Genomic DNA, 26,669 nt, shown 5'->3' with positions numbered 1-26,669 from the left:
AAATTCACAATCCACAACAGATCGAAACACTGTGTGTTGGCGCCATTGAGAGCTTTCTATGTATTGCGCATGCATGAGTCAACTTAGTCTTTTATATGTAGAGAATAAATTGGCTTAATTAGACCTGCTTTCTGATTTAGCTAAACTTTTTCCAGCCCAGTAAAGCACCCCGACTTCTCTTTCAGGTAACTGTCAGCAACCCAGCAGTAAATATCAACAGGAAGCAGATTACTGTAGATCACACCGGGAGAACAAAGAGTAAACTATTTAACTGCAGCAGTGTTTGACTATATTCTGTGCAGTGAGAGAACCTGAAGTCATTTTCAAGGTCCACCATTTCTTACTTCTTTTCAGTTGGGTCAAGTTTCTAAGCTTTCTAAATCCCCATTTTCCGGCTAATGAAAACAGAATTCCACCGAGTCTCCTATCTACCTACTCCAGGACTTCTGTGAGGATCAAATGAGATGAGGCACGGGAAAACGCTTCATAGACATTTGGTTACAGTGTGAAATGTTTGCACCTAGCTATAAAGCAAGTTGTGTTCCTGGGCTGAAGAAACTATGAGGATAGTCGCTACGGAGAGGAAGCTGGGCGTTGCTATGTGATGTCACTACCCTGACGGTTGGACACTTAGCATATTAGTCTTTTATATATATAGATTAGCTCTGAGTTCTTGGATTCCCAAGGACTCCCACTTCACCATTCCCACTTAAACTCACTACTAATTCATAGAGGCAGAAAGCAGCATTGGACTAAATGAGACCTAAGGTCTTTTCATAGTTAACATTCTTTGACAGTCTCACCTGTGCTTTGTACTGATCAGACCACATTTGACAAACCGTGAGCAGTTCGGAGCATCACATCTTAGAGAAAGATTATTAAAACTGAACATGAAATGAGCAGGTTAAAAGAAGGATCTGAAGAACATGTGATTTGAGGAACAGTTTGAAAATAAAATGGATATTTAAGCCAAATGAGAAGATTTAGGGGAACATGAGAGTTCCTCCCAAATATTTGACAGCTGTGTTATAAAAGGATTGGTCTTTGGGAGGGATAAGAGCAGCAGATGGAAGTTACTAGGTGGTTGGTTTGACTCCATACAAGGAAGAAGAAGGAACATTTAGAAGTGATCAGTAAAAGAACCAGTTTTCAGAAGCAGTGATCTCCTGCCCCTAGAAGTGTCTGGAAAACATGTATGAGCTCCTATCCGGGAAGTTATATATGATTTCTAGATTTGGTTAGAGCACAGGCAACAACTGGAAAAGAAAGACTATTTAAGTTTTTCCCTAGTTTATATTATAAACTAGAGGCCCGGTGCATGAATTCATGCACCAGTGAGGTCCCTTGCTGGGCCTGTGGGATCGGGCCAAAACCGGCTCTCTGACATCCCCTGGACACTTAGCATATTAGGTTTTTATTATATAGGATAGTAAACTTAATGCACTAACATTAAAGATTTCTGGAGTAAAGATAGCATGGTTGGAGAAAAGGTGGTAATAAACTACAAAATTCCTCTGAGAATAAAAATTACATTCCATAGTTTCAATGCCTTGAACGCAAAAATATTTAAAAATTTAAGGGTCCCAAAATACGTTGCTGCATTTATTTAATACACATTCATAAAAACTACTTTTAAACGAGAAAGCCTTTTGCTAGGAGTCAGGTATCCAAAAAAGGTGGCATCCAAGGGTCTCACAATATAGAACTTCTTGCAGGGAAGCAGAACTGTCTATGTAATATTTCAAATTCCTTTCTGGCGCCAGTAAGAATACCAGGAACGAGAAACTGGGCAGCACAGCAACTGGGTTCATTTTTACACCGAAACAATCCAGTTCGAGTTTTGCTGCAAGCCCACCTGCCATAAACAGCTGCGCCACTAAAGCTGCAGTTTTCAGCAGCTGAAAGAAGATATACAGAAAAGGGGGGTGGCCACATACATTCCTAATCGTGTTCGTCAACATGTCTTAACTGAAGATTGAGGGGGTATAGGGACCCGCTGCTCAAACTCCTATCTCTGTGTCAGTGTCAGATGCCTCTGACAGGGCCTTGCCTTTGGGTGAGTGAGCCACTGCCTGGAACACATCTCCCTCTAGTGACCCTTCCAGACAACTACCACTCTACCGACACTGAAGAAATGACTTAAAAATTCATTTCAATATCTGTTGTTAATTTGGAACACTGAAGGTCAAGATTCCTAGCAACACAGAAACTCTCCAGGGCTCTGAAACCAGGCCACCTGGGTTCGAACCCGAGTTTTACCGATTATGGGCTGGGTGACCTGGGCTAATGGATCACTTCATCATTGTTCATGCCTGCAAACTGGGGTTAATAGTTTCCACGTCATGGGCTTGTTAAGATTAAACGAGATAGGAATGAAGCATTTAGATCAGTGTCTCGCACAGAGAAAATTAGATTATTAGAGGCAATAATAGGGCACCTTCTATTCCAGTTGTTTTACTCACAGCACCTCTTTGAAGTTGTACAAGCCTGTGGAGTAGGTGCTTACCACGGCTAACGGCCATTCTCATACGGATTTAAAAAGCTCGGGCTCGGAAGGAATGAAGGAGGGTTAGGGGTGGACTGGGATCGAGGGGTAGAGAGGAGTAGCCGACACCGGAGGGAGGTGGGATGGTGAGCAGGTGGAAAGGAGGTGAGAGGATGGGAGGGCAGAGGAGGGGTGGGCAGTAGGCAAGGCTCAAATGCAGGTCTTAGGACTCCGAATCTCCAGCTTTTCTCACATTGCATCCCTCGGTGCAGGCCGTGCTGATCCAGCCCACGAACCACCACGATCTCCCCTCTTCCCTCACTCCCTGGCACCGCCGTCATCCCATGATTCCTGCTTCGGAAACACCCTTTCCATCGTCAGCACGGGCTATGCGCAAGCCCACGTTTCCTCTACCTTGTTCCCCGACCGCGCCATGTTGCCGCTCCGCAGGAGCCCCGGTCGCCTTTTCCGGGCGGGAACCTGCAGCGCCGAAACTCGGTTCCCGCGGACTCGGAACCAGGTGAACCGGAAGAGCGGCTGGGAGACTGGGAGACTGGGAGGGGCGGGGACGCTGTGCGCCGGCCTCTGAGCATGCGCAGATTCCCTGGGTGCCTCCCTGGTGCGGAGGCGCTTGGGGTCCTTGAGTTGCCTGCCCAAGTGTCTAAATACAAACCACTTATCCGAAAGATTCATTTATTCAAACGCAAGGAGTTCTTTGCAAACTCAAATATTATTTTTTAAACTTTTTATATGACCCATAAGTAGAATGACTGGAGACCCACCACGGTGGAGGAAATGTGCATGCTTTATGTCCATAATTTTATTTTCTCTATAGTCTCTCTGTTTGTCTCCTTCTCTCTCCTTCCTTTCTCCTTTCTCTCCCCTTCCCCTGTCTCACACCCACACACCTTCCAGTACAGATTTGCTTCCTGGGAGGAATCAGAGATTCTAGTACCTGTGTTTGTTTGCATTCGCCATCCTTAGAAGCGTCTTTAGAATCACCCACTTCCAGGCGGCGAGGCAGTTGTGGTGCTGAGAATGGATATGGGCGTTAAGCACTTCTTTCACTGGCAAAAGGCCTCCCTTAACAAGGGCGAAGAGGCAGATATTATTCATGTAATTATATATATAATCTGTTTAGATTTGTATGCTATGCAATTGGGTGGAAAGAGGGAGGACAAGAGGTTGATGGGCTATGGCTGGTAGAGGAAAAAAGGACGTTTTGAAGAGAGATGCATGAGAGTTACAGTCACAAATGAGGAAAATGGATGCAAGGAGAATGACAATGTTAGTTGGGTGACCCTCATAAGCCATGCCTCCCAATTTGGTTAAGTTTTCCTTCTAATAGTCTAGGCATTTAGGTACCTTCTTAGAGCCCTTTTGAAATGATTTTCATTTACAAGCCTATTTCTTCCACTAGGTGGCAATCCCAACTAGGGTGGGGGCCATGTCAGCTTCATCTAGGTGTGTCCCTTGGGCCTCATCCTCACTCCACTCTCCTCCATTAAACTATGGCCTCCTTACCCTTGCCCTAATTATAACTATTTTTGGCCTTGGCCATTGATTTCCCTAACCCCAGAAAAGTGTGGCACAAGTGTTTGCAACTTCCTAATATATGCTTAAGTAAATATGTGTCTGTGGAAACAGTCCACCTAAACAAAATCTCCATAAATTAGTGGTACTGATAGGGGGACTTATAATATGATAGAGCACCTGAATTAATCTGAAAAATAATTGTATTATTTTAAATCTTAGAACACATATACTTATGGGGTTAAGTTCCTCATATGTGAATAGGGGGTTAAGTTTTTCTTAAGTTTCCTTTTCAAGGCCTGTGTGAAACAATTGAGGAGGTGACTCAGCTGTGAATCCAGCAAGCAGAACTGATAAGCATGGTCAGACCGACACACCAGAAGTCAAAACATCATCTCATCAACATCATCTCATCGCCTGATGACTAAAGGACAATAGCTGATGTCCATTTCCAATCTCACCCTAGCCCTATTTCCCTTTATAATCCTGTCCCTTGCACCTTGCAGTAAAATGGGATTTGAATGCTTGTAAGCACCCTGTCTTCTTGGTTGGCTGGCCTCCTCCATAAACACCTTATATGATTCAACCTTGCTTTCGTTATTGAACACAGGAATAGGCAGCCCAAGTTCAACCAGTAACAGTACATGGAAAGAGTACTATTCATAAGGGTTCAGATTAAGATTATTGTATATACTAGAGGCCCGGTGCACAAAATTCATGCAGGCCATGGGGGGATCCCTCAGCCTAACCTGTACCCTCTCCAATCCAGGACCTCTCAGGTGATGCCCGACTGCCTCTCGCAATCTGGGACCACTAGCTCCTACATGCTTGCCTGTCTGATGGCTCCTAACCCCTCTGCCTGCCTGCTTCATTGCCCCTAATCAGCTCTGCCTGTCTGATCACCCCTAACCGCCTCTGCCTCGCCCTGCACCCAGGACCTGGGCTTCCCTCCCTCTGGCTGGCCGCAGGCACCCAGGACCTGGGCCGGCTTTGCCCGGGCCACAGCCACAGGTGTCCGGGACCGTGGGGCAGGCAGCTTGTCCCTCTCCTGGGCCATAGCCACAGGTGCTGGCTCCCAGGACCGTGGGGCAGGTGGCTTGTCCCTCTTTGAGGCTGCAGCCTGGCTGGTCCCCATTCCTCTCTCGCAAGCTCATGTGTGCCTGGCTGGTCCCCATTCCTCTCTCCCCGGTGTTGAGTGTCTGAGCAATTAAGGCATGAAGGCATGAGGGCATGATGATGTGAGGGCGTGACAACCATTTGCATATTATCTCTTTATTATATAGGATACTAGAGGCCTGGTGCACAAAATTTGTGCATGGGTAGGGTCCCTAGGCCTGGCCTGCAATCAGGGCTAATCTTCCCCAGCTGCCAGCAGCTAGCCCCAACCCCCACCACCGCTGGTCGCTGGTCGCCCTCTGTGTGTGTGGGGCAACTGACAGGGTGATCGGGGCCCTGGGGCCACCTGCACCTGCCGCCACCCACCCCCACTTCCCTGTTCCCCAGTGGGCGATCAGAGCCTGTGGGCTCGGGGCAGCTCCTGCATTGAGCGTCTGCCCCTTGGTAGTCAGTGTGTATCATAGCCAACCTTGTTTCGCTGTCAGGTCAATTTGCATATTACACTTTTTTATATATATAGACTAGAGGCCCCATGCATGAATACGTGCATGAGTAGGGTCCCTCGGCCTGGCCAGCAATTGGGGCCAATTAGGGCCATCTCTCCCAGTCTGGGGGATGGACCGCAGGAGGTTGGCTGTGGGAGTATACTGACCACCACAGGGCAGCTCTTGTGTCAAGTATCTGCCCCCTGGTGGTCAGTGCATGTCATAGTGACCTGTTAACCAGTCTTAACAGTCACTTAGGCTTTTATATATAGAAATAGAACAGCCACCATAGTTACTCTTTTTCTGCAAATTGTTGCTCTCAAAGCAGTTTGGGAGAAACTCAGAAACAAAGTGAGCACATTTTATTTATATTTTATTTTGTTTTCATTTCAATTGTTTACATCTCTGCAAAAGTGAAACTGAGGAAACAACCCACAAGCTCGGTTGCCTGCCACCATGAAAGCCAATACTCATGAGATAGGTACAGTAAATAAGGAAAGAGGTTTATTCAGGTGCCAGCAACCTGAGAATATGGTGGACTCTTGTCCTTAAAAACAATTGTAGCATCTCAGCGCAGGAAGGGGTTTTTATAAGAAGGGAAAGGAAAACAGAACAAAAAGAGTAAGGGGAGGAGTTTGAAAAGTTTTTTACGTGCAGACCAGCATAGTCCATTCCGTTAAGAATCTTAAAACTGGTCAAGTGATGGTCTGGGTGCATCATCCTGGTTTTACAATTGAAGATCAGCAAATATTCTGGAGCAGGAATCCCTGAAGGTCAGAGTCATCCCTCATTGTATGGCAGCAGACATCCTCAGTCTTATTGCAGCATTAGCATTCCTTACACCCAAAATAGGCTATTCCAGTGTAATGAGAACTTGGCCAGAGGTGAAAGCACATATACTTTGATTTGTTACAGAATACATAACTTTAATCACTAGATTGGTGATATTAAATTATGGTTACAAAAGCACCAATGAGCACCAAGTTTGTCTTCAAAAATGTTGAACAGAATTTTGTTTTTGTCAAACTAATAATAGTTATTTAAAAGGTGGGTGTTGCCCTGACTGGGTGGCTCAGTTGGTTGGAGGTTCAAAAGATTGCAGGTTTAATTCCAAGGCAGAGCACATACCTAGGTTGTGGGTTCAATTCTAGTTGGGGCACGTACAAGAGGCGGCAGATGGATGTTTTTCTCTCATATCGATGTTTCTCTCTCTGCCTCTTCTGTCTCTAAAGTCAATAAAAATATCCTCGGGTGAAGATTAAATAATCATAATAATAATTGTGGGATATCTTCTGAAGGTGGATTTCAGCACCATACGTTAAACAAATGTCCCTGGCCTTCTGTGGGAGATCATGCCCAACCAGTCTGGTTTGCTTCACAGAAGTTCTTTCAACTTCTTCCTGAGACATGGATAAGAAACAAGTACCAGCTATTCTTGTAAGGCCCCAAACCTCCAAAAACTTCTTGATCTGTGATGATTCAATTTAAAAAAAAAATTAGAAATACACCTTCAAGAATGAATTTGGTTTTAAGTTTAAAATCAATCTAGATTAATCTGCTTTACACTCCCTGGTGACCAGGAAGACAGTCTTCCAGCTCAACAAAGATTGTGTTTGTTGTTAAACTCCAGAAAGGTATGAGTGAGTGAGGCTCTGAGTGAGGTTTTTCCAAACAACAGAAATATAACTCTATCTTCTTCCTGCTTAGGGCTACCAATCCCTGTTGGGGGGTTGAGGGGAGGCAGTGGGAAATGACAGATGCAATCCCTCCCTGCACAGTCTTTAATCTTAGAATAAATTAAATATTACCACCCAGTCCCACCTTCACTACCAGGAAAAAAGGTACACTACTGTTATACAGTTGTACTCAACTGTTTACTCTTTGCTTCTAAAAAGAACCCTGAAACCACATGACATTACAGTCATTTAATTGCAAAGTACAAGATACTAATATCTATATATAGCTTATACATAGTATATATAGCTAGTATCTATATATAAAATCTCTAAGATTTAGGCCTAAATAAATAAATAAATAAAACTATATTAGCAGTTTGGGGTCTGAAAATATTTAAATAATTATTGATATTCTTACTTGCCAATCAAAATAGCCATTCTTCTTTATTCCTCTTAAATTTGCATAACCCCCATATTTAGCCTAGCATATAACTGTGAAAAGACTACATCTTGCAGCCTATTTTGCTTGTTAGATCATGTGATGAAGGTCTAGCCAATGAGATATAAGAAGTATTGAGTGAGAACTTTGGGAAGCCTCCTTGAGCACAGAAAATATGCTTTTCTTTGCCCCTTCCTCTATTCTGCCAGAAACATGGATGAAATGACTGCAGATGTCCTCAGCACGGGGGTGTGGAAGATAAAGGTTATGAGGGTCATATTTCACCAACGGTAGGGGAATAAAAGAAGCCTGGATCCAAGTAACTCTATCAGGTCCCCTGATGGTCTGCCTCCTGACTTCTTCTATAGAAGAAAGAAGTAAACTTCTATCTTGTTTAAACCACTCATATTTTGGGATACCAATTATATGCAGCTAAATAAAACTCTAAGTGATGCATACAAATCTTTACATTCTGCTATACTGTGGTAAACCTGCTTCCTAAATGTTTCACTCAACCCCTATTATTTTATTGGTCCCTCAGAGCCTCCTTATTCTCCCTGTCACACTTATTCACATATTCCCCTGAGTTCCAAGCACCAGTAACACCTTCAAGCACCAGAACTGACATAAAACTGAGCTCCTTGTCCCAGATGAATGGTCATTTTAGGACAGGAGATGAAGAAGAGTTTGTCCATTGTATGGCCAACTTTTGTATAAATTGCTTTTTTGTTCCCTGCTCTCCTAGAATCATCAAAATAGTAGGGCAGATCAGTGTGGGCTAGACTTTTCCGGAAGCACTGTGAGGGGAGGGAAATTGGAAGATGATATACAGGCTACAGGGACCAGAAGAGGAAATAAGGTGTTCGAAGTTTAGACAGTGGAAGTTTCTACTTCCTGGGTGGGGTCCTTGTTGGAGAGATTGCCTGAAATATTATCATATTCAAGCAACTCCACAATGCTGTAGGGAGAACAGTCCTCCAGACCCAGCTTGCTGCAAAGCCAGCCACAGAAGCCTTTCTCCATGTCCCGGGCAGCTTGCCACCATGCTCCCCAGGACCACGAGAGCTGAACCACAGCAGCATAGAGGCCCAGGGAAGAGGCCATGGCCATGATGAGCACTGGGTAGAAGAGAATGAGGCAGGGGCAACATGAGATCTTATGCCAGAAGGTCCTCTCCTCATTGTACACAAGAAAGATGTTGTACCAAGTGATAGTGCCATAGTAGAAAGAGACAACAAAGGAGAGGATAAAAACCACAGGCAGGCAGACCAGTGTCCAGAGGACCACGTGGGGCCCACGGTCTGCCGACATCTGGCAGACCTTTCTGCCTTCAGGGGTTGTTTCTATCAATGATTCTTTAGGCTTGGTCAATTCCTGCAGCTCCTTTTCTGTCAAAGTGACATGGATGTCCACCATCTGGCCCTTTTTCTTCCCTCGTGTGATGGTCCCAGTTAATGTGACATAGCGGCTGTCCAAAGGCATGTTCCACATACCTGCAAGGCATAAAAGAGGTGAAGTCAAGATCAGAAGAGTGGACATTTCATCACAGTGTTGTCCCCTGAGGCTGTGGCTGATGACAACAGTGTCTACTTTTTAAAAAAAATGTTTTATTGATTTTAGAGAGAGGGGGAGGGAGAGGAAGAGAGAGAGAAACATTGATGTGGGAGAGAAACATTAATCAGTTGCCTCCCGTATGTGCCCTGACCAGGGATGGATCCCACAGTCTAGGTATGTGCCCCAATCGGGAATCAAACCAGCAACCTCCCGGTGCACGGGACAATGCTCCAACCAACCAACTGAGCCATACCGGCCAGGGCTAGTGTCCAGTTTTATAGCATCTGTTATGGCACTGAAGACAGTGATTCAATGGTGGACTGAATTGTTTTTCATGTTCCTTCTCCACTTTCTGGGCCTCAATCTTGACACAATCTCTGTGATTGGAAGAGTGTGAGGAACTTACTACAGACACCACTTTATAGTGTTCTTATTTCCAGCTTACAAGTACTGTGAAAATATTGCTTATTAGTATCAACTACTATGCTTCTCTGAGAGGGGGCCTCCTCACAAGCCTGTGGACATCCCTTGTCTCTTTCATTACACTAGAAGTTCCAAAAGGGTGAGATCTCCTCCATATTACCTAGAAGAGAACATAATAAGTACTCAATAAATATTGTCAATTCATTAAATGAAGACTGCAACTTTGTGAGAAGAAATGTATCAACAAGAAGAAATAGGTCAGTGATCAAATGCCTGTCTGTTTTCTGGAGGATCCTCATTTGGTTTCCTTCCCATGGCTTTAAGCAAGTGGCCCCAGAGAGACTTACCATCATCGGCAGGATAGTCTAGGAAGTCGGCTCCTTCCTCCTCTTTAGGCTGGTCTCCACCTTCTGATTCCCCAGGCTCCTCATCCACTTTCTCACTCTCTGACCGGTAGATGATAATAGATTCTGGGCGGGACTCCTTCCTCTTCTTTTTCCTGCGGCCCATTGTGGATTCCCCATCCAGGGCCAGGGCAGCTGCCACGGCCTTCCTCAGAGAGCCATGGTGTGGGCTTGGAAGCTGGCCCTGACTTTCCACTGGTGCCAACTCTTCCATTCTAGTCCTCACGTCTGGTTATTCCTTGTGAAGAGTCCAACTTGCTTGGCCAAATTTACAATCCACACATCCCAGAGCTTCTTCCTGGATGGGGCTATGCAAAGATAGCCCAATGATGAGTGCAACTTGAAAGATAGGAAAGCAGAGCCATCAACAGGGGTGAGCTGAAAATGAATTTGGGAAATGATCCTCAACTTGGCAAGTCTTCACCTCCTTTTACGTCTCATAACACTTTATTTCACTTTACTTCTCATAACACGTTATTTCTGCATTTAAACAAGAATTTAAATCTATTTTTATTGATTTCAGAGAGAAAGGAAGAGGGAAAGATAGAAACATCAATGATGAGAATCATCCATCACCTGCTTCCTGCAGACCCCCTACAGGGAATTGAGCCGGCAACCTAGGCATGTGACCTGACCAGGAATTGAACCCTGACCTCTGGTTTATTGGTGGATGCTCAACCACTGAGCAACACTGGCTGGGCTACTAGTATTTCTGCATTTTTGAGTGCTGCAGAAATACTTTCACAAGACTGGATTGTAGTGAACAAAATTTTATATGTTGCAATGATGTTTGTTATTTACAAAAACATATATTATGTACTAGTAAACCTATCAATCTAGACAAGTATAAGGAAATTGGGTGAGGAAGCCTTACAGACAAATGGGAGTTAAGAACCTTTCTTACTCCTACCATAGATGGAGATTCAGATGGCTGCAACATTGGTTGCAATGCTCCAGACTTCTGGCTATCGAGTCATACATTACAAGCATACTCAAATGGATGAATGCAACTTTCAGTGAGGCACCCAAAGATGGCACAACTTCACCAACCACATATACCCTACTGTTCTACAGAGCACACCTCTTTCCTGGCTTCTTGTTGGCCCAAGATCCCAGAAAGTTCCTGGGATCTGCCTTATCACATGCTGGAAAACCAGTGGAGAGGATGCACACTTTTCACTCTTAATAGTCTTCCTTCTTCCTCTTTTGTTTGTTTGCTTACAAAGTAAAGAGAGTTTGTGGGTGGATTGTAAAATTTTAGAAATCAGGGACAGTCTTACACTTCCTCATGTCCCTTATGAAAGAGACTTCGGAGAGTTTTCTTGCTCTTTCTGTCATGTGAGGTCAGAGCAAGAAGCTGGACACCTATGAACCGGGAAGATGTCTATTAACCAGGCTCTCACCAGACACTGGATATGCCAACACCTTGATCTTGGACTCTCAACCTTCAGACTATGAGGAAAAAAAAATTTCTTTAAGCTATTCGTACTTTTATTATAGCAGCCTGCACAGATTGAGACAGAGACTATTCTCTGCTTGTAATGAGCTGGCCAACAGTGCTTTCACGAAGAAATGCAGGTCCATTTGGCATGGGTTGCCTGAAATTTCATTTGAAAAATCCTGACTTTAATTGTTGCAATTAGTTCAAGTTTGTAGGGAGCGGCTATAGCAGTGGTTCTCAACCTTCCTAATGCCGCGACCCTTTAATACAGTTCCTCATGTTGTGGTGACCCCCAACCATAAAATTATTTTCGTTGCTACTTCATAGCTGTAATTTTGCTACTGTTATGAATCATAATGTAAATATCTGATATGCAGGATGTATTTTCATGGTTACAAATTGAACATAATTAAAGCATAGCGATTAATCACAAAAACAATATGTAATTATATATTCAATATGTGTTTTCTGATGGTCTTAGGCGACCCCTGTGAAAGGGTCGTTCGACCCCCAAAGGGTCGCGACCCACAGGTTGAGAACCACTGGGCTATAGGGTTAAGCCTCCGACTGACTGGTTGGCAAAGCCACAAACAAGTCCCAGTTTAGAGGGCACAGCCCTCTTAGCATAATTAGGCTTGACCTTATGGTGCTCCCTAGGTCTTATCTGGGTAGCTAATGGACTGTGGGAGGTGCAGCAAGTGCTGCCAAAACGGGTGAAACTCACAAGAACATTGTAACTATGGTGACCACTACCTTATTTACCTCTGGCTATAAAATAAAGGCTCAGCTTGCTATCTGGGTCTCTCTCTGTGGCCTTAGCCAGGAGATCCACCTAGATCCAGCTTATTCTCTTTGTCTGTCTTTTCTACATCCTTTGCTGCGCCGCCTCAGGCTCACTGAACCCTTGGCTGAGCTGGCACGGCACACAAACTTAAATAAATTGCCAAGAGGACAACCAACCAAAACAAAACACAAATGGGCTGTCACTTTGTCACCTCTGGCTTATAACACTTCCAAATCAGTGTGGCCTGCTCCAATGGTTTAAGACCAATTAGGAGTTAACTTTTTGCACTTTGATCCATCTGGACACATCTCCTTCTTTCAGAGAACTTGAACTGGGGATGGGTGGGTGGGGTAGCATCATTTTCAGGTTAATTTACCATTACAGTGAACTGTCTTGCTCCAGCCTGCTATTCTTTCAATTCTTCTCATTTGTGTATGTGTCACCCAAAGGGCCACATATTACCTGTCTGGGGTGGCCAGACTCTCCCAATAGCATCTTGATTCACCACCTTTAGATATACTAGGCCAACCAGGAAATAAATCTTATCATTTTACCACTAAAAATTACCATTAGCCTCTCTCAGGGAGATAGTCTCACCAATGCAAAAATGAAAGGGAATTTGGCTTAGAGAATTTGTCAAGTGACCGGAACGCTGATGGAACAGCAGCCTCCAATCAGTTGCTGTGAATTGGCCGTGAGCACAGCATAGCCTGTTCCTTTGTGGTCCCGTGATAGTATTTCTCTTGTCATTGCCAACCTACCTGGTTCTGAAAGGTTCTCACACGGAGACAGGTTCATTACCGAGGGAGGATCTGACCATCGACAGAGGAAACCATTCCTGGCAGCAAAGGTAGTTGGTTACGAGGAGCTGAAGTGTGTTCTTATTGTAAGATCTGATCTTCACTATCTGACCTTTTGTTTGCTTACTGTCTTACCTCTCATGGCACATGTAGCCTTTCCACCTCCCATTCCTGCTCCAAACATGCATACAGCTAGAATATAACTCTACCAAGGCAGGGACACCTAAATGTCTTACCTCTGTACTGTAGAGAACAGTCCTTGGCACATGGCAGGTTGCCGGGAGCCGGTCCATCCTTGCTGTTTCAAGGGACCTGGCATATATGGCATACTGTTCTTAATATGTTTGCTCACCTTCTTGGCACTATGTGTTTTAACCAAGGTTGCCTCTCTGAGAAAGGTTGTTTCCCCAAGTAGGGATTTTCCCCTGAAGTTAGGGAGGGAATAAAATCCCTTAACTAAGTGCCAGGCGGGTAATTAATCACTTTAACTACGAATAATCATGCTTAAGCTACATAATCTTTACTCCCTGGAATGTAGATAAGAAACGCCCTAACCTTTGTAATAGAGATTGATAGGATTGAATCAACTGGTATAAATACAGATGTAACAAGACAGCAAGAGAGAGAGAGAGAGACAGAAATTGGCACAGAACCTACACAGAACGTTCTCTAGAGACAGAAGAACTTCGCTGGAGAGAACATGGCAAAAGATCCTGGACAGAAACTGGCCTCAGAACCTAGAGACAGAACCTAGCGAGAGAACATGGCAAAAGATCCTGGACTGAATCTGACTACAGAAATTGGCAAGAGAACCTGACTAGAACCTGGTGACTGAACCTGGCTGGAGAACCTGGACAGAACCTGGCTGGAGAACCTAGCGAGGGAACATGGCTACAGAACCTGGCTGGAGAACCTGGAGAACCTGGCTGGAGAACCTAACAAGAGAACATGGACACAGAACCTGGTTGGAGATCCTAAGCAGAACCTCTCTGGAGATCCAGACCAGAACTTGGCTGGAGATCCTGGCTGGAGATCTTGGCTAGGCTGCTGATCAACTGAACACTGTCTCCGTGTCATTCCTTCTTCGCCGACTCCGTCCACACCTTTGGGGACCCCTGGACCTGCTGGGGCTGGACCCCGGCAGCAGGTGCCCAGTAAATACTGACTGAATGTTGTGAATTGGTTAAGAGTTTTATTTATGTATGTCAGGCTCTTACTTCAAGGTGGGATGGAGCCAGAGGCCTCATTGACATTCCTTCTGCGTGGAGTCTGTGAGTCTGAATGTTGAGAATCCCACAGGGCCCTGTCAGTCTGAGACAGCAGCTGCTTTGCAGAAGGGAGAAAGTGAAGTTACCATGCAGATGGGGCGGGGGAGGGGCAGGGAGCGGGTGAGGAAGAATCTCAGAAGATGAAGGGAGTCAGTGCTAATGGGGTTTGACAGGGTGGGAGTGTGGAAGGGTCAGGGCCTTGACGGTGCCTTTGTCCCCAGGACAAAGCGGGTAGTGATGCAGAGTGCAGGGAAGGGCGGCACTTGATTCACTAGAGGAGCAGTCAGTGCAGCATGGCGTGGCTGCCCTGAGGTGAGGTGGCTCCATCAGGGGCCAGAGTTGAAATCGGGAAACAAAAAGCCTCTGAGCCGCAGGACTACTGCTGGGCCGTCAGGCCTTATGGGGTTAGAGTCCAGAGGTCCTCAGACTTTTTAAACAGGGGGCCAGTTCACTGTCCCTCACATTCCACACATGCACACTGTGGGCCCGGGACGAGTCAGCTGCTAAGCAGGACAGGCAGCAGTGGCAAAAACACCCGGTGGGCCGGATAAATGTTTTCCGTGGGCCGCATGTGGCCCGCGGGCCGTAGTTTGAGGACCCCTGGGTTAGACTCTCAAACCCTGGCGAGGTCAGAGGCAGAGGAGACATGCCCCTTTATTTTTAACAAAAGGCTCTCAAAGAGACCCCATCTCTCTTCACCACGGGCTTTCTTTGGACTGTGGAAAACAACTTTCTGATTGTTCATGCTGCAACTTCCTTGCTGCTCAGGACTGGCTCCTGTCATCCTGGGCAGTCAACACTGGCTTGAAACGAGTCCAGCCAGCTTTTCACTGGAGGACCACAGAGCCTCTCTCTCAGTCCACTCTGCCACCACACAGGGGCTGTGGTGCAGCCAGGCGCACACTGACCTGCCCATGCAGAGCTCCATGAAGCCATAGGTGCAACCCAGTCACAAACCACACAAGATTGTCATATATCTCTCTATATAAAAGGCCAATACGCAAAGTGTCCCCTTGGGAGTTTGACCTGGAGACCAGAAGTTCGATCACTCGCTATGATGCGTGTTGACCATCAGGGGGCAGTGGAGAATGAAGGAAGGCCTTGGCCAACAGCCCGAAGGCCCCCATCAGCCCTGATTGCCAGCCAGGCATAGGGACCCTACCTGTGCATGAATTTTGTGCACTGGGCCTCTAGTATCTTCATAAAATTATTCTTAAAAGAAACTTCAAGTGTTCCTTGTGAAGAAAGAAAGCCTGGAATTTTCTGGAATAAAAGAAATTCCTCAGAACCAAGTCAATATTTCTCTTCCTGTTAAAAAAATTTATTTTGTTGTTGGGATTAAAGCACCAGGAATTAATTTTTCTGCAATAAAACTTTGAACTTTACTATATAAATTTAATTCTTTGTTGTGGAGGTGACAGTGCCATTCTTAAAAATTTGGTCGTAACCACATACCTGACTTAATAGTAGATGTGATTCCTAGGTAAACTCTCTAGCAAATGGAAAGAGGAAGCGCTTTCTTCCCTTTGGTAATGAGTGTAGATTGGAATCTGTCAGCAACAAAGATTGAGGGGCAAGTGTGTCTTAAAGGAGGTGGGAGAAGGCAGGGGATGGAGGAAGAGGAAGGAAGATGTCTGATTGCACTCAATCATTTCCAGTTTGCTTTGTGAAAAGGTGCTGGGCCCAACCAAGGAATAATGGTATTTGTTTGCTTTTACATGCTTTTAATGCCCAGCAGAGGAAAATACAGCACTCTGATAACAGACTTAGAAATAGCATCCTGCATGGATTGCTAAGACCACAGCACCTGGCACAAACCCTTGGATCTGCCAACTTCTTAGGCAGAGTCTCACTGGGCCAGTCCAGGTGTGATCTCACTCTGGTGGTTGACTGAACCATGCCAGATGAACAATAAGAAGGAGAATCTGAATAATGAATCCCTAGGACTGGGCACCCAAACACGAATGAGAAATTTCCCCCATCCTCAGCAGGCTCGCTCCCCTGCATAAGGAATGAGCTGGAGGATAGGTTCTCAAACACACACCTACAGACCCGTTCTTGCAGCAAGCATGCACCCTTCAAGGACTCATGGGTTTACGCTGAAATGGATCAGATCTCGAATCTGGTAAAGGTTGCTTCTTCCTTTCATTCCTGAGGGGGAGATGAGGTGGAGATGGGCTCGAGTTAATTTTTAAATCATTTCCTTGCGTCTGCGGATAACTGCACGGGGCCCTCCTCCCCGCACCGCTACTACCCTCCCCGGGGTCCCTTCTGGAGGATGAAAGCATCTGGAAGCGATTTCTTCCCCTCAGCTGGGCCAGCCCCTTCTCTTCCCAGCCAGCCGCACACAGCATCTGGGGCCACGCCGCAGCCTCTCTTTGCCCAGATGCCCTGGAGATTTAATTTTAATTAACCGTGAGAGCTACAGCACTGAGGATTGCATTTTTCAAAATACAGCACACTCCCGCCTTTTGTCTGCTTCCCTTCTGCCATCCACCCCCAACACCTCCCATGGCATCGAAATAAAAAACAAACAAAAACAAACAAACAAACACAAACGAGATGTCTCACCTACACCTGCCAGGGGCAGAGACGGGCAGACGACGCGGCGCTCGGGAAGCCGCCGCCTGGGAGCGGTCTTTCCGCAGCTGCGGCAGCGGGCGGGGCGGGGCGGGGCGGGGCCCGGGCGGTCACGTGGGCTCTTAGCCCTGCCCACGTCCAAGGTCCAGGGGACTCATCAACAGGAATTGGCCTCCCTGGAAGCACTCAGACGCTCCGCAGTCATGGGAGTGTGGGCTAAGGGCCAGAGCTGCCTGGCGGCCGGCTTGCTGCAGAATCAAGTGGCTATCGTCACCGGCGGGGGCACGGGCATCGGAAAGGCCATCGCGACCGAGCTCCTGCGGTTGGGTACGTGAGTAGGCCCCTGGGTCGGAACCCGGAGCGAGGGGTCGGGACCCGGAGCACGGGGTCCGTGGAGACGCCGGCTGGCATGGCTGGCATACCCTGGGGCCGGGGCCAGGGAGCGCGCGGCCGGGTTGCGAAATTGAAACCGCTCTGGGCCCCAGGTAGGGAATAAGGAGACCTGTGGAAACATGCTGTGGAATTAGTCATGGAAAACGAATCCTTCTCCATAGACTGCCTCACGAGGGGTGAGGACACAGGAGGACTTCATTTAACTCGAAAAGTTTGCAACATGGAGAGGCTCCCATCATAGGAGCTTTCATAACCTTTACTGTAATGAGTGAAGGGAGGACCTTGTCGGTTTTTTATTTTATTTTATATTTTTGCTAATCTTCACTTAAGGAAATTTTTCGCCCTTAGAAATGTTAGAAAGAGTGGAAGGGAGGGGGAGAGACAGAGAAACATGGAGGTGAGAGAGACAAATCGAGTGTCTGCCTCCTGCAGGAGCTCCAACCAGGGCTGGGGATGGAGCCTGCAATGGAGGTAGGTGTCCTTGACTGGGATAGAACCTGGGACCCTTCAGTCCACTGGCGGAAGCTCTGTTCACAGAGCCAGACCGGCTAGGGCTGAAGGGAGGACTTTGTCAGCACATGAACAAGGAAGGAAGGGAAACCACGAAGGAGAAAATTGATAAATTTATCCACATGAAAATGTAAACCGTCATTGAAAAACAATGTAAGGAAATATTAAAGGCACATGAAGAAAAATGTTTACAATATACAACAAATGTATGATAGAAAGAGCTCTCACAAATACATAAGGAGAAGATCGAACACACTGCTAGAAAAATTGGCTGCTGATATGGACCAGGTGAACCAAATGGAGGCAGGATAGGGGGAAGCCACCACACAGGGGCACACTGACCCTCCCAGGCAGAGCTCCATGAAGCCACTGGTGCAACCTAGTCACAAACCACATGAAATTATGTCTTCATAAAATTATCCTTAAACTTCAAGCGTTCCTTGTGAAGAGAGTCTGGAGTTTTCTGGAATAAAAGAAACTCAGAACTGAGTCAATATTTCCCTGGCCGGTAGAATGGGGAAACTGAGATGGCTGAACAAACTGGCTGAGCAATTCACAGCCGGATATGGAAAGTCACCTCCTTAGAGATAACATCTAGGCCTCAGTTGTATTGCAGCTCCAGGCCCAGAAAAGCAGCAAAACCAGGTGGGCAATGCCAGGACCAGGAGCGATGACTGAGGACCCCCTGCCCTGGCACTGACCAATCAGTAGAGACCATGACCTTAAAAGAACACACCTGGAAAATGGATGAATATTCTGCTGAAACCCTCCCCTGAGGCCTCCCCTATGACTCCCACCAGAAAGAGAGATAAAAGCCTCAAGACAACCCTAGGTGGTTTGGCTCAGTGGATAGAGCACATGGGCCCTCGTTGGGGTGCATGCAGGAGGCAACCAATCGATGTGTCTCTCTCACATCGGTGTTTCTCTATCTCTGTCTCTTTACCTCCCTTCTGTCCTCTCTAAAAATCAATGGACAAATATTCTCAGGTGAGGATTAATTTTTAAAAAAAAAAATGCTCAAGACAAAGGACCCAGGGTGAGCTCTCCCTCAGAGGAGCATGTCCATGCCATTCCCTTCCTTCTCCTCTTCCCCCATTTAAACTCTAAGTGACCCCAGGAGACTTTCAACCAGGGGAGCAATGGACAGTGGCAACACGTCCCAGGCTAACCCCCTGAACTTGTCTCCAAGGCTCCCTTTTCTCCTACTTGCCAGTGAGCTAAGGCGGCCCAGCCTGGGCTCGCCTGCTGCTGCTTCAATCCTAAGTCCTTCATTGTTTCACTGTTCCCAGCTTTAATAAACCTACCCTCGTAGTCACTTGGACTCATATTGTGAAATCTTTCCTCCACGAAATCAAGAACTCACACACTACCAGCCCTGCCTGGGCAGACCAGCTCAGACCAGGTCCCCAGGCCAGCCATGAAGAACTTTAAATAGGCAATAAGTACATGAGCAACAATCATCTTTATTAGTAATAAAATGCAAAATAAGAGCACGTTGCTTTTCTAACAAAATTTTTAAAAATTGAAAAAAAGAAAATGATGGAGTGAAAAAGCTGGCAAGAATGAAAATTATTAGAAGCTTCCTAAAGGGCAATTTGAAAAAAAGAATCTGGAAGCTTTAACAATATCCGTGCTGTATGACCTGGTAACTTCTCTCTTAGGGATTTGCCTTAAGAAAATTATCAGACACAAGCACAGATTTATGTACAAGGAAGTAGTGGTGAGTAGGGAACATTGGTAATAACCTAAATATTCATTATAAGAGAAATAGGTAAATCAAAATGAAACATACAGTATATATGCCAAAAAAGACTAGAAGTTTACAGCATTGTTAACAGCAACTATTTTTTCTGGAAATAATTTGAATTATGGGGGATTAAACTGTCATTTTAAAAAAAAAATCCTCACCCAAGGATATGCTTATTGATTTGTTTAGAGAGAGAGGAAGGGGGGGGGGGAGAGAGAGAGAGAGAGAGAGAGAGAGAGGCAGGCATCGATGTAGAAGACATTAATCAGCTGACTCCCATACACAACCCAACCAGAGATTGAACCCGCAACCTAGATATGTGCCTTGACTGGGAATTGAACTCATAACCTTTTGGTGCACTTGATGATGCTCCAACCAACTGAGTAACCCAGCCAGGACAAACTGTCTTCATTTAAAGATGTTTTATGAACATGTAAACTGTCTTTGCTTACTATTGTGTTTCTAATGCCTGTCACATAGTATAAACTAAAAATGAAACTCAAAAAACAGGAACTAGATTATTATTAAATCAATGAATATATCCTTAGGTGGGGATGGAAAAACAAACACTCACATCTGTAATTCTTCCATATTAAGAAACTGAGCATGTTAAAAAAAAACACAAATAAACAATACACAGCAACAACAAAACAACAATAACTCAGGATACTAAAGTGATTAAGGCCTGATTTTGTCCAAGGCCTCAAAAAAGACATACAGTGAGCCCTTGCTGGTTTGGCCCAGTGGATAGAATGTTGGCCTGCATACCAAAGGGTCCTGGGTTCAATTCTGGTCAAGGGTACATACCTGAGTTGTAGGCTCCTCCCTGGCCCAGGCCCTGGTAGGGGCCTTGTGCAGGAGGCAACCAATCAATGTGTTTCTCTTACATTGCTATTCTATCTTTCCCTCTTTCTTCCACTCTCCCTAAAAATCAATGGAAAAATATCCTCGGGTGAGGATTAACAAAAAAAGACATACAGTGAAAATATAAGTAGGATTTTTCACATGAATTATCAAATCAAACATTTTCTAAATTAACACTGACTATTATCTGAGCCCTGAATGCTTCAGCAAAGTTATGCAATACAAGTAGAGCTCTACTGAAACACAACTTTAAAAGGCTATTTACTTTAACTGATAGAGCTTGTCACTGTAACCCACCCCACCATTCTTTTAACATTGTTTCTTAAATGATGACTTGTAAATTCACAGGTGGCCACTGATAAATTGCCTGTTTGCTTAAGGATTTTAGGAACTAACGTCCAAGGAAGCTAAGTCCAGGCTTCAGGCATTTTGGCTCCAGATTTGCTTACCTTCCAGATGATCATTTGACTGGCTCCAAGATCATTATTGGAGCAGACTATGCCAACTGCACATAACACCTTCAAAGAGACCCCACAACTCCTCTGGTCACCTTTGTTCTGCCTTCCCCTTCCCTGTCCATAAAAACCTCTGCCTGCACCGAGATGCTAAGATTGCCTTTGTGATGAGAGTTCCCCATCTTCTCAAGGTGCTGGCTCTTGAATAAACCTGCTTTCCTTCCATCAGCACCTGTTTCTAGAGTATTGGCTTTCAATCAGCAGGCAGCCAAACCTGGGTTGGGTATCAAAACTTGAACTAGTGTGCAAAGGTATTACAAGAAAAAAACAAACAGACTGTAATGCTGGGCAAAACACTAGAAATCCAAATTTCCATTAAAGGAATGGTTAAATAAATTATTGAACACCCATTCTATGGAATATGACATAACTTTGAAAAGAATGAGATACTACCATATATACTAGCCTGGAATGAAAAAAGTACAGAGCAGTAAAAATACTGTGGTCCCAGTTTTGAAAGTAACATAATATACACGTGTGTGTGTATGTGGGCATTTGGGTGGACTCATTGAAAATCTCTAAGAAGGAGATTTAGAATAAGAGCAAAATGGGAAAACTAATTTTCTTCTTTTCTATACTTCAATACTACTTGAATTTATTACAGTGTACTTATATTACCTTATAATAAACTAGAAATGTATTAAATATAATTCTTCTCCAAATCCTACACTAAATAATTTGAATAAACATTTTTTTTGTTTATATGAGTAGCTAGAGAAATCCAGAAAGCTTGATAAACTTATTTAGATATAAGATATAGAACAGTGGTTCTCAACCTTCCTAATGCCAGGACCCTTTAATACAGTTTCTCATGTTGTGGTGACCCCCAACCATAAAATTATTTTTTTTTTGCTACTTCATAACTGTAATTTTGCTACTGTTATGAATTGTAATGCATATATCTGATATGCTATATATGTTTTCTGATGGTCGCGATCCACAGGTTGAGAACCGCTGATACAGAACTAACTTGCAGATGAGTTATTTCTACATCAGGCATTTGCTTTCCTACTTGGGCTGACACTGATTCCTTTCAATCTTCAAATCAAAGTATTACATTTATTAAGTACTTTCTAGGTCCCTGGTGTTAGTAATAGCCTTGGTGTAAATCCCACAGGCTTTTGTTTGTTTCTTTGTTTTGTAATGTAAATATCTAATTTAAGCTTTGATTGTCAAGGCATCCAATTCAAAGAAGGCTATCCTATCTAATAAAAGGCTAAATGCAAATCGACTGAACTGCAGAACTGGTTGCTATGACACACACTAATCACCAGGGGGCAGATGCTCAACCCAGGAGCTGCCCCCTCGTGGTCAGTGTGCTCCCACAGGGGGTGTGCCGCTAAGCCAGAAGCCGGGCTCACAGCTGGAGCGCAGCGGCAGTGGCGGCAGCACTAAGTATGCCCTACTGACAGCTTAGGCCCATTCCCTGCTCCTCAAGGGCTCCTGGACTGCGAGATGGTGCAGGCCAGACTGAGGAACCCCTCCTGAGTGCATGAATTTCGTGCACCGGGCCTCTAGTCTCAAATAAATACATTGCCAGCCACAGGACTAGATAAAGAGCCAGGTCATCTCCCCTCACTCAGGCTCCTCTGTAATAGAGATCTTGGTTGATTTCAATAACTGACCATTTGAGCCACTTGTTATTTTCATCTCCTGCTTTTTATATTCCAACCCTTATGTGTTTTTTTCAGTCCTTACCTGAGGACATCCTTATTGATGAGAAAGGAGAGAGAGAGAGAAAGAGAGAGAGAGAGAGAGAGAGAGAGAGAGAGAGAGAGAGAGAGATCAGAGAAATATCCATTGATTGCCTCCCATACATTCCCTGACTAGGAACCAAAACTGCAACGTGAGTATGTGTCCTGACCAGGGATTAAACCCACAGTCTTTCAGTGTACAAAAGGGCACTGCAACCAACTGGGTCAGCTCTTACATTTTAAGTTCATCAATGAAGAGTGAGCCAATGAAACCTAGGTCCCCACTCTTGACCCCAATAAAAACAGAACCCCAAGCACTTGTGCCCCATCCCCCTCACTCCAGTGGTGCCCTAACTGTGTGGCCCCAGGTCTGCTGTGACATTTCCAGGTCTTGTAAGTAATATAAGTTTATTTTTCAACATTTCTTGATGGTTATTACTAAAGGGTGTCTTATAATCATAATGAGAACCATAAAGGCTGGCCCACCCTCAACATTGGTTATTGATAGGTTGACCATAACAAGCCTAGTCAGCAGAGCAAGAAAAGGTGCTGTCTTACTTCACGATTTCTTATTTCCATTTTGCCCCCTGTACCTAACGTCTGCTGTAGTTACAGAAAGAGAATGATTAACTCAAGAGCAAAGAGAAGGAACTGACTTGAATTAAACTTAAATGATCTTAGTATTCCTTGATGGAATCAGGATTCCCTGTCTAACAGCATCTGTGAAACAAAGAGGTTCCAATTCTGTTCATTATATCCTGCTCTTGTGAGGTAGTGCTTTTGGCATCCTTTTGGAAAAAGGAACCGTCCAGATCATTTGGATGTGTAAGGCAACACAGCAATCAGCATTTTTAAAAGCATGTCTAAAAATTCAACTTATAATTCACACCAAAATATAGTAGCCTTCTCACTGGAAACAGAATTGGCTAGCATTTTTTGCCCAATTGGGGCTTATAACAATTTTCGGGAAATAGCATTATTAATTCCAGCATAAAAAAATAAAGCTTAAAAAGTCACAATAAAAATTATTTGTATATTATTTCACTGAAGGAAATCCATTTCCAATACAATACAACAACATTATATATACAGTTTTGTTTTTTTTAAGGATACAAAATATTTTTAGGGAGACACTCATCCATGGGGCCTCCAAAATATTACAAGATATCATTGTCCTATTATTTCATCCTGCCCTAATAAAAAGCAAGCCTGCCAATGCAAATCTGGTGTTTGGCCAATGCAAAGTTACCAACCAGGAGAGTTCAAATATATGAAAACCCACAAATGGACTGCAAGGTTGAGCCAGGATCTGGAAAATCTTTGGTGAAGCCTGCAGGGTATGTGATGTTCACATAAAATGGTGACTGATTCTATTTTTCCTGTGAATATTCCTGATAGGATATAGAGCTCTGCAGTTTGGTCAATTTGCATATTAGCCTTTTATTAGATAGGATAGCCTTCTTTGAATTGGATGCCTTGACAATCAAAGCTTAAATTAGACATTTACATTACAAAACAAAGACACAAACAAAAGCCTATGGGATTTACACCAAGACTATTACTAACACCAGGGACCTAGAAAGTACTTAATAAATGTAATACTTTGATTTGAAGATTGAAAGGAATCAGTGTCAGCCCAAGTAGGAAAGCAAATGCCTGATGTAGAAATAACTCCTCATCTGCAAGTTAGTTCTATATCTTATATCTAAACAAGTTTATCAAGCTTTCTGGATTTCTCTAGCTACTCATATAAACAAAAAAAAAATGTTTATTCAAATTAGTGTAGGATTTGGAAAAGAATTATATTTTTTTTTTCTTTCTTTTTTTTAATTTTTTTTCTATATTTCTTCCAATTGAATTGGCCATTCCCACTGGGTCCTAAATGGCCAACAAACCACAGGAAGACATTGCTCTTGGCTCCTGTTTGAAACCAACAGCTACAAAAAAACCACTGGTCTTGATTCAGGGCCTAGAGAAGAATTATATTTAATACATTTCTAGTTTATTATAAGGTAACTAGGGGCCCGGTGCACGAAATTCGTGCACTGGGTGGGGGTGGGGGGAGAGTGTCCCTCAGCCCAGCCTGCCCCCTCTCACATACTGGGAGCCCTCAGACGTTGACCCCCATCACCCTCCGATCGCCTGATCGGCCCCTTGCCAAGGCCTGACGCCTCCGCCAGAGGTGTCAGGCTTGGACAGGGGACCCCCATCTCCCCCCGATCACTGGCTCTGGCCCCCGCCCAGGCCTGAGGCCTCTGGCCCAGGAATCATGCCTGGGCAGGGGACCCCCATCTCCCTCTGATCGCTTGCTCCACCCCCCGCCCAAGCCTGACGCCTCTGACCCAGGCTTCAGGCCTGGGCAAGGGGACCATCATATCCCCCCAATCCCCGGCTCCGCCCCCCACCCAGGCCTGATGCCTCAGCCAGAGGAGTTGACCCTCATCACCGTCCGATCACCAATCACCGGATCGGCCCCTTGACCAGGCCCGAGGCCTCCGGCAGAGGTGTCAGGCCTGGGCAGGGGACCCCCAGCTCCCCGCGGTTGCAGGCTCCGCCCCTTCCCAGGCCTAACGCCTCTGGCCTAGGCGTCCGGCCCAGGCAGTGGGGACCTGCAGTGGCAGCGGGGGGCGCCACGATCGTGGGCTTCGCTTTAGGCCCAGGCAAGGGACCCCTAGCTCCTGGGACTGCCAGCTTCAACCGTGCCCAGCTCCCATCGCTGGCTCCACCCCTACTTCCTGCTATCACTGGCCAGGGCGGCAAAGGCGCCTGATTCTCAGATCATGGCTGGGGGGCAGGGCAAAGGCGTCCCCAGGGCCGCCTTTGCCCTGCCCCCCCCCCCCCCCAGCTCTTAGCTCCCCCCTGGGTTTCTGATCACTGTCAGTGGCAGGGGCTTCTTCCTGCTTTCCCTTTCGCCTCCCTGCATTGTGCCTACATATGCAAATTAGCCGCCATCTTGTTGGCAGTTAACTGCCAATCTTAGTTGGCAGTTAACTGCCAATCTTAGTTGGCAGTTAATTTGCATATAGCCCTGATTAGCCAATGAAAACGGTATCGCCGTATGCCAATTACCATTTTTCTCTTTTATTAGTGTAGATATAAGTACACTGTAATAAATTCAAGTAGTATTGAAGTATAGAAAAGAAGAAAATTAGTTTTCCCATTTTGCTCTTATTCTAAATCTCCTTAGAGATTTTCTATGAGTCCACCCAAATGCCCACATACACACACACGTGTATATTATGTTACTTTCAAAACTGGGACCACAGTATTTTTACTGCTCTGTACTTTTTTCATTCCAGGCTAGTATATATGGTAGTATCTCATTCTTTTCAAAGTTATGTCATATTCCATAGAATGGGTGTTCAATAATTTATTTAACCATTCCTTTAATGGAAATTTGGATTTCTAGTGTTTTGCCCAGCATTACAGTCTGTTTGTTTTTTTCTTGTAATACCTTTGCACACTAGTTCAAGTTTTGATACCCAACCCAGGTTTGGCTGCCTGCTGATTGAAAGCCAATACTCTAGAAACAGGTGCTGATGGAAGGAAAGCAGGTTTATTCAAGAGCCAGCACCTTGAGAAGATGGGGAACTCTCATCACAAAGGCAATCTTAGCATCTCGGTGCAGGCAGAGGTTTTTATGGACAGGGAAGGGGAAGGCAGAACAAAGGTGACCAGAGAAGTTGTGGGGTCTCTTTAAAAGTGTTATGTGCCAGTTGGCACAGTCTGCTCCAATAATGATCTTGGAGCCAGTCAAATGATCATCTGGAAGGTAAGCAAATCTGGAGCCAAAATGCCTGAAGCCTGGACTTAGCTTCCTTGGCCGTTAGTTCCTAAAATCCTTAAGCAAACAGGCAGTTTATCAGTAGCCAACTGTGAATTTACAAGTCATCATTTAAGAAACAATGTTAAAGGAATGGTGGGGTGGGTTACCGTTTGTGTGTAGTGACAAGCTCTA

The 26,669-nt window shown here is 45.0% G+C and overlaps 3 protein-coding genes across 4 annotated transcripts in view; 1 reads left to right on the top strand and 2 right to left on the bottom strand.

Annotated features, from left to right (window-relative positions):
* The window catches only part of XRCC5 (X-ray repair cross complementing 5), an 81,801-nt gene extending 78,810 nt beyond the window's left edge, over nt 1-2,991 (bottom strand). Inside the window, exon 1 of one of the 2 annotated variants that reach the window (XM_081095419.1) lies at nt 2,900-2,991. In XM_081095419.1, coding sequence (XP_080951545.1) covers nt 2,900-2,920 — 21 coding nt within the window. In that variant the 5' untranslated portion in view covers nt 2,921-2,991. Of the gene's footprint in view, nt 1-2,738 lie in introns of both variants that reach the window. The other variant, XM_081095420.1, reaches the window with a different exon arrangement.
* Nucleotides 2,992-8,604: 5,613 nt separating this feature from the next.
* Nucleotides 8,605-10,329, bottom strand: TMEM169 (transmembrane protein 169; the record flags this gene model as incomplete). The annotated part of the gene is made up of 2 exons (XM_081095463.1): nt 8,605-9,227; nt 10,059-10,329. The coding sequence occupies 2 exons, from the start codon at nt 10,327-10,329 to the stop codon at nt 8,605-8,607; spliced, it is 894 nt and encodes a 297-aa protein (XP_080951589.1).
* A 6,795-nt stretch (nt 10,330-17,124) lies between these two features.
* PECR (peroxisomal trans-2-enoyl-CoA reductase) overlaps nt 17,125-26,669 on the top strand; it is a 32,645-nt gene continuing 23,100 nt past the window's right edge. The window contains exon 1 of the mRNA XM_081096328.1: nt 17,125-17,315. Within this exon, the coding sequence (XP_080952454.1) occupies nt 17,192-17,315 (124 nt within the window). The 5' untranslated portion in view covers nt 17,125-17,191. The remainder of the gene's footprint in view (nt 17,316-26,669) is intronic.

Source organism: Myotis nattereri, assembly GCF_964212035.1.
Source record: "Myotis nattereri genome assembly, chromosome: 7".
NCBI classification, from domain to species: domain Eukaryota; kingdom Metazoa; phylum Chordata; class Mammalia; order Chiroptera; family Vespertilionidae; genus Myotis; species Myotis nattereri.
The sequence above is the reverse complement of the archived record's forward strand: the minus strand, read 5'-3'. Positions and strand labels throughout refer to the sequence as shown.